Genomic DNA, 18,082 nt, shown 5'->3' on the forward strand with positions numbered 1-18,082 from the left:
TAGACAATGAAACCTGCCTGCTATTAAAACAAATGAAAACACCAGTAGTTATATAAATTCAGTTAAATAGGAATTTCTGATTCACGAGTGCTCCTGCCTAAAGAGTCTTTCATAAGGACCAGCTCTGTAATACAATGTGGCGGTAGAGAATTAAACTGTCCAAGAGACACAGCAAAGTCCAACCTCTCCCAAATCCTGCTACTCAGCAGCAGGGATCTAAAGGAATAAATAGATTCCCAGCTGCTGAGAGAAAATGTCTTACTAAAAGCAAAGCAAAACTCTCATTAATGAAAAATCAACCATGAAAGAAGAAAAACTGTATATCTCATAATCCCCGGAAATGGCCAAATCCATTTTGGTTAATGCAGATTCAACAAAATAGTGGAAGAGAACAGAGCAAAGCAGTTTCATCTGCCAGTAGCTGGGGGAAACCCGTTATTGGAAAAATCACAAACAACAACAATGCTTCTAATCTGTAGAGCCAAAAGAAATATGAACTTTCCAGTAAAAGATATCAGGAAAAGGCTCTAGTGAAGGCTCTAGTTGATAAATGCTCTCTCATTCATAATCAAGACACATCAGATATGATAGGCTGTAACCTGAATTTCCCGAGATCAAATTCAATGGCTAATCCAAACCCTGTGTTTTCCTGATCAGATAATCTCTCTGAAGTCACAGTACTTGCATTCATTCAAAACCAGCATTAAGCTTCTACTACGTCAGACACCAGGAATACAAAAACTAATAAGAAATAGTCTCTACCCACATAGAACTTAGTTCGCGTACCATGCCTCATCTTAAACCCCAAAGCTCTTGCTTTAAGATATCTTCTTAGATGGGTCAAGTGTCCTCAGGGGAAAAGCAATAATGTCCCTTCACCTTGAGTTACTGTGAGGCAAGCTAAAATAAAAATAAAAATAAATCATACCTCTTATCCTCAAAAGCAGTCACCACATCCTCCCAAGTGGAACAGAAGAATAATCTTAGCCTATACTACCGGTTAGTGTTCAGGGAAGTGGCAGGGGACAAGACAAGCAATAGAAGGGATTGACAGCTGTACCACTAACGCATTCAAAGTGTGATAAAAAGAACCTGCTACTAAGCATACTGTAGCGTTACGGTGCGAGGAGGAGGAGGAAAAGAATGAGAGGCTGCCCGCCATTCACAGGCACCAACCATCCGCGGTCTTCTAACTCGTCCACTCTCACTAGAGAACCCCAGTCACTGTTTAATAGGATCTGAGCCTGCCGTCCAACAACGTTGTCACATGGCTACCCGAATGGAGAGCTAATCGTCCCTTGCAGGAGCTTGGGGGAAAACAAGAAAGTGGAAAGAACTCAAGTGTTTGTAAGTGATTGCCAAAATAATCGACCCCCAAAGCACGGACGGGATGTAAAGTTTGGGTGAGACGGTCACCGGACGTCCACTGGAAGGGTGCGGGGACCTCTACGCCGACACCCCGCCTCCCCGCCTCAGTCCGCGCACTCACCGCGCACGCAGAGCAGTGACATGGCCGAGGATCGGGCAAGCCTCTGCCGCGCCCCAGCCGCGCCGGGCCGCTCCCTCTTTCCTCTCAGCAGGTGCCGCGACTGCTCTCGTTACCGGCCCCACGGGTCTGGCAGCTCCTCATGGTCCCGGTCGCAGGTAGCGTCCCGCCGCTGCCTCGGACCCGCCCCAAATCTCACCGTCTGAGCGAACTCCGGGTAGCGGTGAGTACCGGCCGGCAGGCTGGGGACTGGGCGCGGCAAAGCGACGCCATCGCTGGGAGGTAGGAGCTGCCGGGACTCCCTCCCGTCATTCCACCCGGGATCCGCGCGAGCGCCTGGGCGGAGCCAACCCGTGGTGCCCCGCCCCCCAGCCAATTAACTCACGCCCAGTCCACCGACCCCGCCCCCCCCGCGAGCACGTAGGAGGCGGGGTCCCCTTCCTCCTTTCTTTCTTGCGATCCTAAAGGAAGCTCCGCCCACTAATCAGGCTTACTGCAGGGAGCAAGGGGTTGACCCTCACTTGTGTGACGCGAGAATGGAAGCCCTCTGTTCCTCCTGCATGAGCGGGGCTTCCACCCAAGAACAGATTCTTTTCATTGAAGGATTTCCACTGGACTTTCTTAGAGTCTAGCGGTCATAGCTGACAGCCTGTAATTTTAAGTTAACGAAGTCGCACCGCACAGCAAAGTTAAGTTTTGTTTAGCAACTAGGGCAAAAGACAAAACTGAGTGGGCATAAAGTATGTCTGGAGACCTCAGTTCTTATCTAGACCGTTTTTCATGCTCATCATTGTATCTCCAATGTCTGGAATAGTGCCTAGTGTATGGTAATCAGTCCGTAAATATTTACTGAATGAAGGATGGTAACCACGGAGGGATTGTGAGTGGAGATACCTCTGATCTTTGACAAATCTCCTATCGGTGCTTGGTACCAACATGAGCTAACTCCATGGCTCAAACCAACAGGACAATTTGCTAAGGTCTGGGAGCATCCCCTCCAGAGAATCCCTGATCTCCCAAAATTTGGTCGAGATCTAAAGTTCATTTTGTTGTACAACTCCCTTTATTATTATTATTATTATTATTATTATTATTATTATTATTATTTTGGAGTTTTACTTGCTTCCAACAAGGAAGGCAAGTTTTCCTGCTTCCATGACGAGGGAAGGCAGGTAACTCCTTTATGGAGTTTGAGCTCGCTTCCAACAGGGAAGATGAGGGGTTTTTTTCCTACTTCTGGGATGGTAGACAGCCGTTTTCAGCCTGAGACGCACCCCTAGGTAAGTAGCTGAATAGGGATTTTTGTCTTGGCTAAAGTTAACAACCAGCTGGTCTTAATTTCTGCTTACCATTAAAGTGCTCAGTGATCATATTGTTGGGTTTTTTTGTTTGTTTGTCTTTTTCCCATTGACCAACTCTACTTCACTTGGTCAAATCCAAGTGAGAATTCCAAATTATGGGTAACAAGGCCTATCTAATTTGAGTAAAATTCCTCACAGCTGCAAAAGAAAAAACAAACAGAAAACAAAAAACCATGTATTTGGTTTCTGTGTTTGCTTCCTGGTCTTAAAAATTAAACTGTTCTTAGGCCGGGCGCGGTGGCTCACGCCTGTAATCCTAGCACTTTGGGAGGCCGAGGCGGGCGGATCACGAGGTCAGGAGTTCAAGGCCAGCCTGTCCAACATAGTGAAACCCTGTCTCTACTGAAAATACAAAAAAAAATTAGCCGGGCATGGTGGCGGATGCCTGTAATCCCAGCTACTCGGGAGGCTAAGGCAGGAGAATCGCTTGAACCAGGAGGCGGAGGTTACAGTGAGTGGAGATCGAGCCACTGCACTCCAGCCTGAGCTACAGTGTGAGACTCTGTCTCAAATTAAAAAAAAAAAAAAAAAAATTCAATTGTTCTTTTGTTTACTTTTCTTCCACCCTATACCTCCTTCACCCTTTGCCATCTGCATTACCAAAAAATCGAGAGAAGGCTTCTAATGACTTGAACCTCTTTAAAGAATTTAGGCCGGGCGCCGTGGCTCACGCCTGTAATCCCAGCACTTTGGGAGGCTGAGGTGGGCGGATCACGAGGTCAAGAGTTCGAGACTCAGCCTCGCCAACATGATGAAACCCTGTCTCGACTAAAGATACAAAAAAAGTTAGCCAGGCAAGGTGGCACGTGCCTGTAATCCCAGCTACTCAGGAGGCAGAGGCAGGAGAATCACTTGAACCTGGGAGGCGGAGGTTGCAGTGAGCTGAGATCGTGCCATTGCACTCCAGCCTGGGTGACAGGGCAAGACTCTATCTCAAAAAAAAAAAAAAAGAATTTAGAACAAAGGTGCCACTCACCCCCTTTTGGGGTGTTCTCTTGTCTTTGTGGGATTTCAAGAGTCATGGGCAGATTCTTCTTAGGTCTAAAGCTCTGTTTTCCTGTATTGCATGACCTGACCTCTTTGGCTTTGGGTGCTAGAGATGACCTTGCACTGTGAGAGGATTTGACCTTGGTGTGTATATTGTTGGAAAAGAGCTACAAAGTTACGGGCGGCTGAGCACAGTTTATAGGAAGTGGTTTTGGCTGTTTCCTTTTTTTTTTTTTTTTTTTTTTTTAATTTTCTCTCCTAGGAAGTCGTTGTTTAAGAATCCTAATTCTAGGCCAGGTGCGGTGGTTCACACCTGTAATCCCAGCACTTTGGGAGGCTGAGGCGGGCGGACCACTTGACCCCACAAGTTCAAGATTAGCCGGGCGTGGTGGTGTGCACCTGTAATCCCAGCTATTCGAAGGCTGAGGTAGGGCAATTGCTTGAACCAGGGAGGTGGAGGTTGCACTGTGCCGAGATCGTGCCACTGCACTCCAGCCTGGGCGACAGAGCGAGACTCCATCTCAAAAAAAAAAAAAAAAAAAAAATCCTAATTCTAGTTTGGAGATCCGTTCTGAAGGATCCTTTATATTGCTTTTTCTCCCAACATTAATCTCAATTCCGTTTGTCTGTGTGCATTTGCATGAGGAACTGAACTGTTGCTTTCATAGGTATATCAGCGACTGAGTTTTCTCAGCTCCAAAAAGAAAGGGCATTTGCCCCCTCCCAACTGAAAGGTGCCCCTGAGTGACTGGGGGCCTTGTGGGAGTGTCTGAAAGGTTGACCCCGAACGATGTGAAGTGGTCCCGCAGGGAAATCCCCAACAAAAATTAATTTAGGCCAGGTGTGGTCACACACACATAATCCTAGCATTTCAGGAGGCCGAGGCAGGCAGATCACTTGAGGTCATGAGTTCAAGACCAAGCCTGACGAACATAGCAAAACCGCATCTCTACTAATAATACAAAAATTAGCCAGGTGTAGTGGTGCGTGCCTGTAACCCCAGTTGCTTAGGAGACTGAGACGTAAGAATTGCCCGAACCCAGGAAGTGGAGGTTGCAGTGAACCAAGATTATGCCACTGCACTCCAGCCGGGGCAACAGAGTAAGACCTTGTCTCAAAAAAAAAATATATATATATATATTTAATTTAAAAACTGGCTCATCCAGGAAACACATTGAAGGGCTGATCACCCAGTGTTTTGAGCCCTCTCAGAAGTCATAAACCTCTGGAGAGAGAAACTGAGACATGTAAGAGGGTGGAAACAATTCAGTGGTGGCACATTGTGGAGTCCTGCCCACAAGCAGCACGTGATGATCCACCACACAAAAACTCTAAGCCACAGCTCAGTTTCTCCTTTTAAGAAAAAAAGAAGTGGAAAACAAATAATCTAAGAATGAGAAGAAAACAAGGAGAATGACTCTCTTTTGAGCACTCTGTAGGTTTTATGGCACCTCTACTGCCAAAGTTTATGTAAAATGGAAAAAATATGGTCTTTGTGCACGTTTACATTAAGGAAAAAGAGCCCTAAGGTCGACCTACTAATTATAGAGTTCCTAAGACCTCTTTTCTCTATTCTTTTCTGCCTGCTCGAAATCTGCCATTATTTTCTGTTAAGATAAAAACCACAGTTTAGATCCAACAAGTTCTTTTTGCAAACTGGTAAATTTGAATTTATCTCATGGCTAAAAGTTCTGAAGTAAAAGCTATAGGATGTGTGTGTGTGTGTGTGTGTGTGTGTGTGTGTATTTAAAAGGCTTTTATAATTTCTATAATTTTATGTTTAATTGGCCATTAAATCTGTTTCAATTTCCGTCTAGCACACCAGACTTTTTCTCTCCACACTTTATAATGTAAATTTTGCTATTTGGAGTTCACCTGAGTTGTTTTCTTTTTTTTTTTTTTTTATTATACTTTAAGTTTTAGGGTACATGTGCACATTGTGCAGGTTAGTTACATATGTATACATGTGCCATGCTGGTGCGCTGCACCCACTAACTCGTCATCTAGCATTAGGTATATCTCCCAATGCTATCCCTCCCCCCTCCCCCCACCCCACAACAGTCTCCAGAGTGTGATATTCCCCTTCCTGTGTCCATGTGATCTCATTGTTCAATTCCCACCTATGAGTGAGAATATGCGGTGTTTGGTTTTTTGTTCTTGCGATAGTTTACTGAGAATGATGGTTTCCAATTTCATCCATGTCCCTACAAAGGACATGAACTCATCATTTTTTATGGCTGCATAGTATTCCATGGTGTATATGTGCCACATTTTCTTAATCCAGTCTATCAATGTTGGACATTTGGGTTGGTTCCAAGTCTTTGCTATTGTGAATAATGCTGCAATAAACATACGTGTGCATGTGTCTTTATAGCAGCATGATTTATAGTCCTTTGGGTATATACCCAGTAATGGGATGGCTGGGTCAAATGGTATTTCTAGTTCTAGATCCCTGAGGAATCGCCACACTGACTTCCACAATGGTTGAACTAGTTTACAGTCCCACCAACAGTGTAAAAGTGTTCCTATTTCTCCACATCCTCTCCAGCACCTGTTGTTTCCTGACTTTTTAATGATTGCCATTCTAACTGGTGTGAGATGATATCTCATAGTGGTTTTGATTTGCATTTCTCTGATGGCCAGTGATGATGAGCATTTTTTCATGTGTTTTTTGGCTGCATAAATGTCTTCTTTTGAGAAGTGTCTGTTCATATCCTTCGCCCACTTTTTGATGGGGTTGTTTTTTTCTTGTAAATTTGTTTGAGTTCATTGTAGATTCTGGATATTAGCCCTTTGTCAGATGAGTAGGTTGTGAAAATTTTCTCCTATGTTGTAGGTTGCCTGTTCACTCTGATGGTAGTTTCTTTTGCTATGCAGAAGCTCTTTAGTTTAATTAGATCCCATTTGTCAATTTTGTCTTTTGGAGGCATCACACTACCTGACTTCAAACTATACTACAAGGCTACAGTAACAAAAACAGCATGGTACTGGTACCAAAACAGAGATATAGATCAATGGAACAGAACAGAGCCCTCAGAAATAACGCCGCATACCTACAACTATCTGATCTTTGACAAACCTGAGAAAAACAAGCAATGGGGAAAGGATTCCCTATTTAATAAATGGTGCTGGGAAAACTGGCTAGCCATATGTAGAAAGCTGAAACTGGATCCCTTCCTTACACCTTATACAAAAATCAATTCAAGATGGATTAAAGATTTAAATGTTAGAGTTGTTTTCTTTAATGTGCAAATTTAAGGCTATTTAGCTGACAACTGCCTAGGGTTGTGAAACAGGTTATCAAGAATCTGAAAGTAGGGGGGAGGGAGGAGGGGAAAAAAAGAATCTGAAAGCCTAAGGAAAAAAAACGTTTTTTATGAATCTGTAAGAGGTACCTCTAGGCCTGGTGCAGTGGTTCACGCCTGTAATCCCAACACTCTGGGAGGCCGAGGTGGACAGATCACCTAAGATCAAGAGTTCGAGACCAGCCTGGCCAACATGGTGAAACCTGTCTCTACTAAAAATACAAAAATAGCCAGGCGTGGTGGCACGTGCCTGTAGTCCCAGCTACTCGGGAGGCTGAAGCAGAAGTATCACTTGAACCCAGCGGGTAGAGGTTGCAGTGAGCTGAGATCATGCCATTGCACTCCAGCCTGAGTGACAAGAGAAAAACTCTGTCTCAAAAAAAAAAAAAAAAAAGATGTACCTCTACCAGCATGCCTAATGTGTCTATGTATTTATGTGTTGTGTACACAATGTTTCACTACTGAAAATATATAAAAGAGCTCTAATTAATTGGTGTAAGAAAGTAAAAGTGCTTAAATCAAACACTTATTCAGGAAAAAATAAAATAGTCAAATGCTTTTTTAAGTTTACATAACTTAAGTAAAATCTTTACTAATGTTGATGAAAAAAGTCAAACTCTCTAAAATATTTGAAGAGATTTATTCTGAGCCAAATATGAGTAACGATGGCCCATGACACAGCCCTCAGGAGGTCTTGAGAACATGAGTCCCAGGTAGTTGGGGTGCAGCTTGGTTTTATAAATTTTTGGGAGGCATGAGACATCAATCAAATACATTTAAGAAATACATTGGTTTGGTCCAGAAAGACAGAACAACTCAAAGGGGGGCTTCCAGACTATAGGTAAATTTAAACATTTTCTGGTTGAAAATTGGTTGAGTTTGTCTAAAGACCAGGGATCATAGAAAGGAAATATTTAGGTTAAGAAAAAACACTGTGGAGACCAAGGTTCTTTTGAAGTCTTATAGTGGCTGCCCTTAGAGACAATAGATGACAAATATTCCCAATTCAGATCTTCAAAGGGTGCTAGACTTTTAGTTAATCTCTTTAGGATTGAGAGGGCCTGAAAGAAAAAGATTTAGCTATGTTAATAGAGATTCTTTATATATGCACATTTTCCCCCACAAAGGACAGCTTTGCAGGCCATTTCAATAGATGGCAAAGAAACATGATTTAAGGTAAAATATTTTGTTTTGCTTCCTTGTCTCATAATGTTATGCCACAGTCAGGTTGGAAAGTAAGTTACAATATGTAGGGTTAAGTAAAAACCATCTAATAATTTATTATTTGTAGGGCATGAGTCCCCAGACCCTTTACATAGGAATTTCAGCAAATATAAAATCAGAATTTAGTCCTCACTAAGCTAGGTTTAAAATTATTGTTACATTAATGTTAGAAATGTCTTAGGAATTGCCAGCATACATTTTTGTTTGTATCAGGCCTCTGAGCCCAAGCCTGCACCTATACATCCAGAAGACCTGAGGAAGCTGAAGAACCACGAAAGAAGTGAAAATGGCCAGTTCCTGCCTTAACTGATGACATTAGCTTGTGAAATTCCTTCTCCTGGACAATGAGTCTCAAAAGCTCCCCCACTGAGCACCTTGTGACCCCCACCCCTGCCCGCAAGAGGACAACCCCCTTTGACTGTAATTTTCCACTACCTACCCAAATCCTATAAAATTGCCCCAACCCTAACTCCGTTTGCTAACTCTCTTTTCCGACTCACCCCGCCTGCACCCAGGTGATTAAAAAGCTTTATTGCTCACACAAAGCCTGTTTGGTGGTCTCTTCACACGGATGCACTTGACATTTGGTGCCGAAGACCCAGGACAGGGAGACTCCTTCGGAAGACAGGTCCCCTGTCCTCACCATCACTCCATGAGGAGATCCACCTAAGACCTCGGTTCCTCAGACCAGCCCAAGGAATACCTTACCAACTTCAAATCGGGTAAGCGGTCTTTTCACTCTCTCCTCTAGCCTCTCTTGCTACCCTTCAACCTCCCTGTCCTTCCAATTCCAGTTCATTTTCCTCTCTAGTAGAGACAAAGGAGACACATTTTATCTGTGGACCCAAAACACCGGCGCTGGTCATGGACTTGGGAAAACAGACTTCCCTTGGTGTTTGATCATTGCGGGGACGCCTGCCCTGATCATTCACCCACATTCCATTGGTGTCTGATCACCGTGGGGACGCCTGCCTTGGTCATTCACCTACATTCCCTTAGTGGCAAGTCAATTGCAGGGACGCCTGCTTTGGCTGCTCACCCACATTGCAGTCCAGGGCTGCTCACCACCCCCCCTACTTCTCCGCGTCTCTGTCTTTCTATGGGCAACATTCCGCCCTCCATTCCGCCTTCTCCCTTAGCCTGTGTTCTCAAGAACTTAAAACCTCTTCAACTCGCACCTGACCTAAAAACCTAAATGCCTTATTTTCTTCTGCAATACCACTTTGCCCCAATACAAACTCAACAATGGTTCTAAATGGCCAGAAAACAGCACTTTCCATTTCTCCATCCTACAAGATCTAGATAGTTTTTGTTGTAAAATTAGGCAAATGATCTGAGGTGCCTGACATCCAGGCATTCTTTTACACATCGGTCCCTCCCTAGTCTCTGCTCCCAATGCGACTCGTCCCAAATCTTTCTTTCCCTCCTGTCTGTTCCTTCAGTCTCCACCCCAAGCTAAGTCCTTTAAATCCTCCTTTTCTACGGACCCATCTGACCTCTCCCCTCCTCTCCCCTCCTCCCAGGTGGCTCCTTGCCAGGCTGAGCCAGGTCCCAATTCTTCTTCAGCCTCTGTTCCCTGACCCTATAATCCTTCTATCACCTCCCCTCCTGACGCCCAGTCCGGCTCACAGTTTTGTTCCACGACTAGCCCTCCCCCACCTGCCCAACAATTTCCTCTTAGAGGGGTGGCTGGAGCTGAAGGCATAGTCAAGGTTAATGCTCCTTTTTCTTAGCTGACCTCTCCCAAATCAGTTAGCATTTAGGCTGTTTTTCATCAGATATAAAAACCCAGCCCAGTTCATGGCCCGTTTGGCAAAATCCCTTAGACGCTTTATTGCCCTAGCCCACGGGGTCCAGAAGGCCGTCTTATTCTCAATATGCATTTTATTACCCCATCCACTCCCGACATTAGAAAAAGCTCCAAAAATTATATTCTGGCCCTCAAACCCCACAACAGAACTTAATTAACCTCGCCTTCAAGGTGTACAATCATAGAAAAGAGTTGCAATTACTTGCCTCCGCTGTGAGAGAAACCCCAGCCACATCTCCAGCACACAAGAACTTCAAAATGCCTAAACCGCAGAGGCCAGGCCTTACTATAGGACCTCCTCCCTCAGGATCTTGCTTCAAGTGTCGGAAATCTGGCCACTGGGCCAAGGAATGCCCACAGCCCGGGATTCCTCCTAAGCCGTGTCCCATCTGTGTGAGACCCCATTGGAAATCGGACTGTCCAACTTGCCCGGCAGCCACTCCCACAGCCCCTGGAACTCTGGCCCAAGGCTTTCTGACTGACTCCTTCCTAGATCTTCTTAGCTTAGCGGCTGAAGACTGAAACTGCCCGATTGCCTCATAAGCCTCCTGGACCATCACAGACACTTTGGGTTACTCTTACAGTGGAGGGTAACTCTGTCCCCTTCTTAATCAATACAGAGGCTACCCACTCCACATTACCTTCTTTTCAAGGGGCTGTTTCCCTTGCCTCCATAACTGTTGCAGGTAATGATGGCCAGGCTTCTAAACCTCTTAAAACTCCCCAACTCTGGTGCCAGCTTGGACAATATTCTTTCATGCACTCTTTAGTTATCCCCACCTGCCCAGCTCCCTTATTAGGTTGAGACGTTTTAACTAAATTATCTGCTTCCCTGACTATTCCTAGGCTACAGCCATACCTCATTGCTGCCCTTTTCCCCAGTTCAAAGCCTCTTTTGCTTTCACTTGGACTGACCCTGACACCCATCAGACTCAGCAACTTACCTGGGCTGTACTGTGCAAGGCTTCATTGACAGCCCCCATTACTTCAGTCAAGCCATTTCTCATGATATGCTTTCTTTCCATCCATCTGCTTCTCACCCTATTGAACATTTTGACAACCTTCTACGTTATAGCCCCTCCTACACATCTTCCCAACAGGACACTCTCTTGCTCTTCCAACATCTGTTCGCAAAAGGACATCGCACATTCTCTTCCAAAGCCCAGATTTCTTCCTCATTCATTACCTGTCTTGACATAATTCTTCATAAAAACACATGTGTTCTCCCTGCTGATCGTGTCCGGCTAATCTCCCAAACTCCAACCCCTTCTACAAAGCAACAACTCCTTTCCTTCCTAGGCATGGTTAGGTACTTTCGCCTTTGGATACCTAGTTTTACCATCCTGACTAAACCATTATATAAACTCACAAAAGAAAACCTAGCTGACCCCATAGATCCTAAATCCTTTCCCCACTCCTCTTTCCATTCCTTAAAAACAGCCCTAGAAGCTGCTCCCACACTAGCTCTCCCTAACTCATCCCAATACTTTTTCATTACACACAGCCGAAGTGCAGGGCTGTGTGGTTGGAATTCTTTTTTTTTTTTTTTTTGAGACAGAGTCTCAGTGTCTCCCAGGGTGGAGTGCAATGGCGCAATCTTGGCTCACTGCAAGCTCCGCCCCCTGGGTTCACGCCATTCTCCTGCCTCAGCCTCCCAAGTAGCTGGGACTACAGGTGCCCGCCACCACACCCAGCTAATTTTTTTTTTTTTTTGTATTTTTAGTGGAGACGGGGTTTCACCATGTTCGCCAGGATGGTCTCGATCTCCTGACTTCGTGATCCACCTGCCTCGTCCTTCCAAAGTACTGGGATTACAGGCGCGAGCCACCACACCTGGCCACAGTTGGAATTCTTACACAAGGACCGGCACCGTGCCCTGTAGCTCCTCTATCACTCCCAACTATTCTTCTTCTGAAAACCTGCTCTACCAGATTTCATAATTTTTTTTTTACTCTGTGGAAAGTTCATTCTTCCTGCCTCACAAGCCCAGTCTATTCTCTCTTCCCTTCATGACCATTTCCATGTAGGATATAAGCTTCTGGCTCACCTCCTACAGCCCCTCATTTCCTTCCCATCTTGGAAATCCATCCTTAAAACCATCACTTCTCAATGCTCTGCCTGCCATGCCCCCAACCCCTAAGGGTTTCTCAGGCCTCCTCCTTTTCCTACACATCAGGCTCGTGGATTTACTCCAACTTAAGATTGGCAGATTGACTTTACTCATATGCCCTGTGTTCGTTGGACAGCCAGCCTGATCTCTCCTCTTCCTCCTAGAAGTTGCAAGTACTCTCCCCTACTTCCTTTAAACACACTTGCATTTCTGAAGAACAGTAACAACCCTTATGAGCCTAATACATCCCTTCATTCTATTAGGTCTATTCATCCTTACCCTACTTTTTGCCACAGGGCTTTACGCAGTCACCCCCACTACTTGGACTGTACCCCAAAAACTTGTCATCCCTACTATCTTCTATCTAGTCATACTCCTATTCACCATTCTCAACTACTCATAAATGCCCTGCTCTTGTTCACACTGCTGGTTTACACTGTTTCTCCAAGCCATCACAGCTGTTATCTCTTGGTGCTATCCCCAAACCACCACTCTTGACTCCCTCTTGGAGTTGTTAGATGATCTTTGCTGGCAGGGCACCCTCCAATACTTTCACCCTGATGAAGTTCTATTCTTTACTTTTATACTCACTCTTATTCTCATTCCCATTCTTATGCCACCCTCTACCTCTCCCCAGCTATCTCCACCACACTATCAATCTCACTGTCTCTCTCCTAGCCATTTCTAATCCTTCTTTAACAAACAATTGCTGGCTTTGCATTTCTCTTTCCCCTAAAACCACTGAGGCCTCGACTTACTCACTGCTGAAAAAGGAGGACTTTTCATATTTCTAAATGAAGAATGTTGTTTTTACCTAAATCAATCTGGCCTAGTATATGACAACATAAAAACAAGAAACCCTCAAGGATAGAGCCCAAAACTCACCAACCAAGCAAATAATCACGCTGAACCCCCTTGGGCACTCTCTAATTGGATGTCCTGGGTCCTCCCAGTTGTTAGTCCTTTAATACCTGTTTTTCTCCTTCTCTTATTTGGACCTTGTGTCTTCCATTTAATTTCTCAATTCATACCAAACCACATCCAGGCCATCACCAATCATTCTATACGACAAATGCTGATTCTAACAACCCCATGATATCACCCCTTACCCCAAAATCTTTCTTCAGTTTAATTTCTCCCACTCTAGGTTCCTACACCGCCCATAATCCCGCTCGAAGCAGCCCTGAGAAACATCTCCCATTTTCCCTCCATACCACCCCCAAAAATTTTCACCACCCTAACACTTTACCACTGTTTTGTTTTGTTTTACTTATTAATATAAAAAGACAGGAATGTCAGGCCTCTGAGCCCAAGCCTGCACCTGTACATCCAGATGGACTGAGGAAACTGCAGAACCACAAAAGAAGTGAAAATGGCCAGTTCCTGACTTAACTGATGACATTACCTTGTGAAATTCCTTCTCCTGGACAATGAGTCTCAGAAGTTCCCCACTGAGCACCTTGTGACCCCCACCCCTGCCTGCAAGAGAACAACCCCCTTTGAGTTTAATTTTCCACTATCTACCCAAATCCTATAAAACTGCCCCACCCCTAACTCCCTTTGCTGACTCTTTTTCTGACTCAGCCCACCTGCACCCAGGTGATTAAAAAGCTTTTTTGCTCACACAAAGCCTGTCTGGTGATCTCTTCACACTGACACACTTGACAGTTTGCATTTATTAATCAAGGAATTTCAGACTTATCCCTGCCAAATACTGTAAGGTGTCAAAATTTGGCATAGGGTTTACAAAACTATAAACCTAGCCCAAAATGGAATAATCTTTGCTTCTGTGGCAAGGCACGGTGGCTCACACCTGCAATCACAGCACTTGGGGAGGCTGAGGTAGGTGGATCACCTGAGGTCAGGAGTTTGAGACTGGCCTGGCCAGTATAGCAAAACTCCATCTCTACTCAAAATACAAAAATTAGCCAAGCTTGGTAGCAGGTGCCTGTAATCCCAGCTACTTGGGAAGCTGAGGTAGGAGAATCTCTTGAACCCAGGAGGCAGATATTGCAGTCAGTTGAGATTGAGATTGAGCAGTGCTCGTAGAGCTGGAGCCCTGGCTCTGCAGCTGTGGTTTGGGCAGCTGCAGCAGACCAGGGAGCTCCCATCCCAACTCAGAAGGTCAGGACTTCCACCGGCTCCATGGAGTGTGTAGCCCCAGCCATGCTTCCCTGCTGCAGCCAGCATGATGGCAGCAGCCACTGCCATCATTCCCCTCTCTGAAGAGGTATACCTAACTGCTGTTAGTATAGGGATGATGGCCACTCTTAACTGCTTCATGCTGAGAAGGATGTTGTTTTGGGAAAATGACAGTTTTCTCTCTCAGAGGCCTATCTAAGGGTCCCCAGTACAAAGGAGCCAATGTCCAAGTCTCCATTTTTATGACCATTTGGAGTTTGACGACCCATCCCTTGTTTCTTCTGAGCTGCAGTCTGAGATCACTGGTTGGTTCACCCTACAATTGTTAAAAAGCTACAAGGAAGAAAAACTTCCTTGATTATGAAAAACAGAACATAAGAATCAGCAGTGTTCCAAGCAAAAAGCAAAAGTCAAAAAAGATTAGTCTTCCATTAGTACAGTTCACCCAGTCAACTCCCGATCACAATCTCCAAAGTTACCAGAAACCTGCACTCAAGGGTTATAATCCATCCTTTAAAGAGGATCACACAAAACAATTGTCTATGACTGTCAAAATATCCTGGGTAATTACAGTCAAAAACACAATTGACAAAAAAAAAAATTGGTCATCTCTGTGATTTATAATAATCTAACACAATAACCCTAATTATGATTGGTAACACAAACTGAGACATCAGAACTCTAGAAATCCCATACAATAATGGAACATGCATTAACATTTTTCACTAAAATATAACCTGAAGATCAACCACCACCTTATTTCAACAATCCTATGTAACTAAACATGTCAAATAATCCTGTTTACCTCTCCTCTGGATGCTCCAGGAGCCCTCTGTTGCATCCAAAAGTCAGGGGTTAGGAGAGACAAATTTGAAGCTATAAAGGCTTAAAACACTTAATAGAAGTTCAGGTTGCCATAAGTCATCCATTTAAATGACTCAATTATTTTTTTAAAGCAAAAATCTTTACTCATCAAGTGTGAAGATGTAGTTTTCCAAACAATCTGTCCCTTGTCCTTCCCCTATTTTTTCGATAGTTTATTCATGAGGCAAACAAAAATCTTTTTCAAGAGAGAGAAAGCCAAATTTCACCCTTGCAATACTCTACTTTTTTTTTTTTTTTTTTTTTTGAGATGGAATCTCGCTCCGTCACCAGGCTAAAGTGCAATGGCCTGATCTCGGCTCACTGCAACCTCCACCTCCCAGGTTCAAGCAATTCTCCTACCTCAGCCTCCCTAGTAGCTGGGACTACAGGCACTTGCCACCATGCCCAGCTAATTTTTGTATTTTTAGTAGAGAGGGGTTTCACCATGTTGTCCAGGATGGTCTCGATCTCTTGACCTCGTGATCCACCTGCCTCGGCCTCCCAAAGTGCTGGAATTACAGCCATGAGCCACTGTGCCTGGCCTACAAATTTTTGTTAAAGAGCATGTCAGTGAGTCTTTGCTGTTCTGCGTCCTCTGCTCCTAGAAGCCCATCCTCTGTGGCCCTGTGACCTGCAGGTATTGGGAGATCCACAGCTGAGACGCTAGGACCCCCTGGAAGCCTAGAAATGGGAGTGTTGACATTTAGGGATGTGGCCATAGAATTCTCTCTGGAGGAGTGGCATTGTCTGGACACTGCACAGCAGAATTTATATAGGAATGTGATGTTAGAGAACTACAGAAACCTGGTCTTCCTGGGTATTGCTGCCTCTAAGCCAGACCTGATCACCTGTCTGGAGCAAGGAAAAGAACCTTGAAATGTGAAGAGACATGAGATGGTAGCTGAACCCCCAGTTGTATGTTCTTATTTTGCCCAAGACCTTTGGCCAAACCAGGGCATAAAAAATTGTTTCCAAAAAGTGATACTGAGAAGATATAAAAAATGTGGACATGAAAATTTACAGTTAGGAAAATACCGTAAAAGCGTGGATGAGTGTAAGGTGCATGAAGAATGTTACAATGGACTTAACCAGTGTTCGAGAACTACCCAGAGCGAAATATTACAATGTGACAAATATGTGAAAGTCTTTCATAAATTTTCAAATTCAAACAGATATAAGATAAGACATACTGGAAAGAAACCTTTCAAATGTAAAGAATGCGAAAAGTCATTTTTCATGCTTTCACACTCAGCTCAACATAAAAGAATTCATAGTGGAGAGAAACCCTACAAATGTAAAGAATGTGGGAAAGCCTATAATGAGGCCTCAAACCTTTCTACACATAAACGAATTCATACTGGAAAGAAACCCTACAAATGTGAAGATTGTGGAAAAGCCTTTAACTGGCTTTCACATCTTACTACACAAAAAATAATTCATACCGGAAAGAAACCCTACAAATGTGAGGACTGTGGCAAAGCTTTTAACCAATCTGCAAACCTTACTACACATAATACTGGAGAGAAACCCTACAAATGTGAAGAATGTGGCAAAGCTTTTAGCCAGTCCTCAACCCTCACTACACATAAGATAATTCATGCTGGATAGAAACCCTACAAATGTGAAGAATGTGGCAAATCTTTTAACCAATCCTCAACCCTTACTACACATAAGATAATTCATACTGGAGAGAAATTCTTCAAATGTGAAGAATGTGGCAAGGCCTTTAGCCGGTTCTCATACCTTACTACACATAAGAGAATTCATTCTGGAGAGAAACCCTACAAATGTGAAGAATGTGGCAAAGCTTTTAACCTATCCTCACACCTTACTACACATAAGGTAATTCATACTGGAGAGAAACCCTACAAATGTGAAGAATGCGGCAAAGCTTTTAACCTATCCTCACACCTTACTACACATAAGGTAATTCATACTGGAGAGAAACCCTACAAATGTGAAGAATGTGGCAAAGCTTTTAACCTATCCTCACACCTTACTACACATAAGAGAATTCATTCTGGAGAGAAACCCTACAAATGTGAAGAATGTGGCAAAGCTTTTAACCAGTCCTCAACTCTTTCTAAACACAAGGTTATTCATACTGGAGAGAAACCCTACAAATGTGGAGAATGTGGCAAAGCCTTTAACCAGTCCTCACACCTTACTACACATAAGAGAATTCATACTGGTGAGAAACCCTACAAGTGCGAAGAATGTGGCAAAGCCTTTAACAACTCCTCTATTCTTAACAGACATAAGATGATTCATACTGGAGAGAAGCTGAACAAACTTGAAAGTTGTAACAATGCTTGTGACAACATCTCAAACATTTCCAAACATAAAAGAAATTGTGCTGGTGAGAAAACATAGAAATATGAATAATGTGACAAAGCCTTTAAACGGTTATCACACTTGCTTGTAGGTAAGGTAATTCATACTGGAGAAAACTTCTACAAGTGTGAACAGTGTGGCAAGACTTAAACAATGCTCACACCTTATTGCACAGGAAACCCTTTATACTTGAGAACAAATGTACAAATATAAAGAAAGTAAAAAAGTGATTAATATCTGCGCACATCTTATTCAACATCAGAGAGTTTATACTTAATAGCATTAAAAGTACAATTACTGTCAAAAGACTCTTGAGAAAATGTAAGTCTTTAAAGTGCTGAAGAGGATTTATTTTGAAGACAAACATTACAAATATAAAGAGAGTTTTAGTAACTTTACTTGTAACACAGATCTTGTTGTATTCATTTTGTATTAGAGGCAAACCCTGAAGCAATTACT

General features: G+C 43.7%; 2 protein-coding genes and 1 long non-coding RNA gene across 6 annotated transcripts in view; 2 read left to right on the forward strand and 1 right to left on the reverse strand.

The window, feature by feature from the left end:
• The window catches only part of UNC13B (unc-13 homolog B), a 243,295-nt gene extending 241,451 nt beyond the window's left edge, over positions 1–1,844 (reverse strand). For 3 of the 4 annotated variants that reach the window (XM_031014608.2, XM_031014607.2, XM_031014606.3), the window contains exon 1: positions 1,490–1,834. In XM_031014608.2, coding sequence (XP_030870468.2) covers positions 1,490–1,511 — 22 coding nt within the window. In that variant the 5' untranslated portion in view covers positions 1,512–1,834. Of the gene's footprint in view, positions 1–1,489 lie in introns of all 4 variants that reach the window. The other variant, XM_063696260.1, reaches the window with a different exon arrangement.
• On the forward strand, positions 1,604–13,891 carry LOC134756854 (uncharacterized). The gene is made up of 3 exons (XR_010130165.1): positions 1,604–1,709; positions 8,879–9,085; positions 13,570–13,891. It is a non-coding gene; the product is annotated as an uncharacterized lncRNA (long non-coding RNA).
• Positions 13,892–15,912: 2,021 nt separating this feature from the next.
• On the forward strand, positions 15,913–17,689 carry LOC101139095 (zinc finger protein 98-like). Its single transcript, XM_055351609.2, is given in 1 exon segment — positions 15,913–17,689. A coding segment is annotated over 1 exon segment (1,686 nt). The 5' UTR covers positions 15,913–15,976; the 3' UTR covers positions 17,663–17,689.
• The last annotated feature ends 393 nt before the right edge of the window (positions 17,690–18,082 follow it).

This window comes from Gorilla gorilla, chromosome 13 (genome assembly GCF_029281585.2).
Source record: "Gorilla gorilla gorilla isolate KB3781 chromosome 13, NHGRI_mGorGor1-v2.1_pri, whole genome shotgun sequence".
Taxonomy (NCBI): Eukaryota; Metazoa; Chordata; class Mammalia; order Primates; family Hominidae; genus Gorilla; species Gorilla gorilla.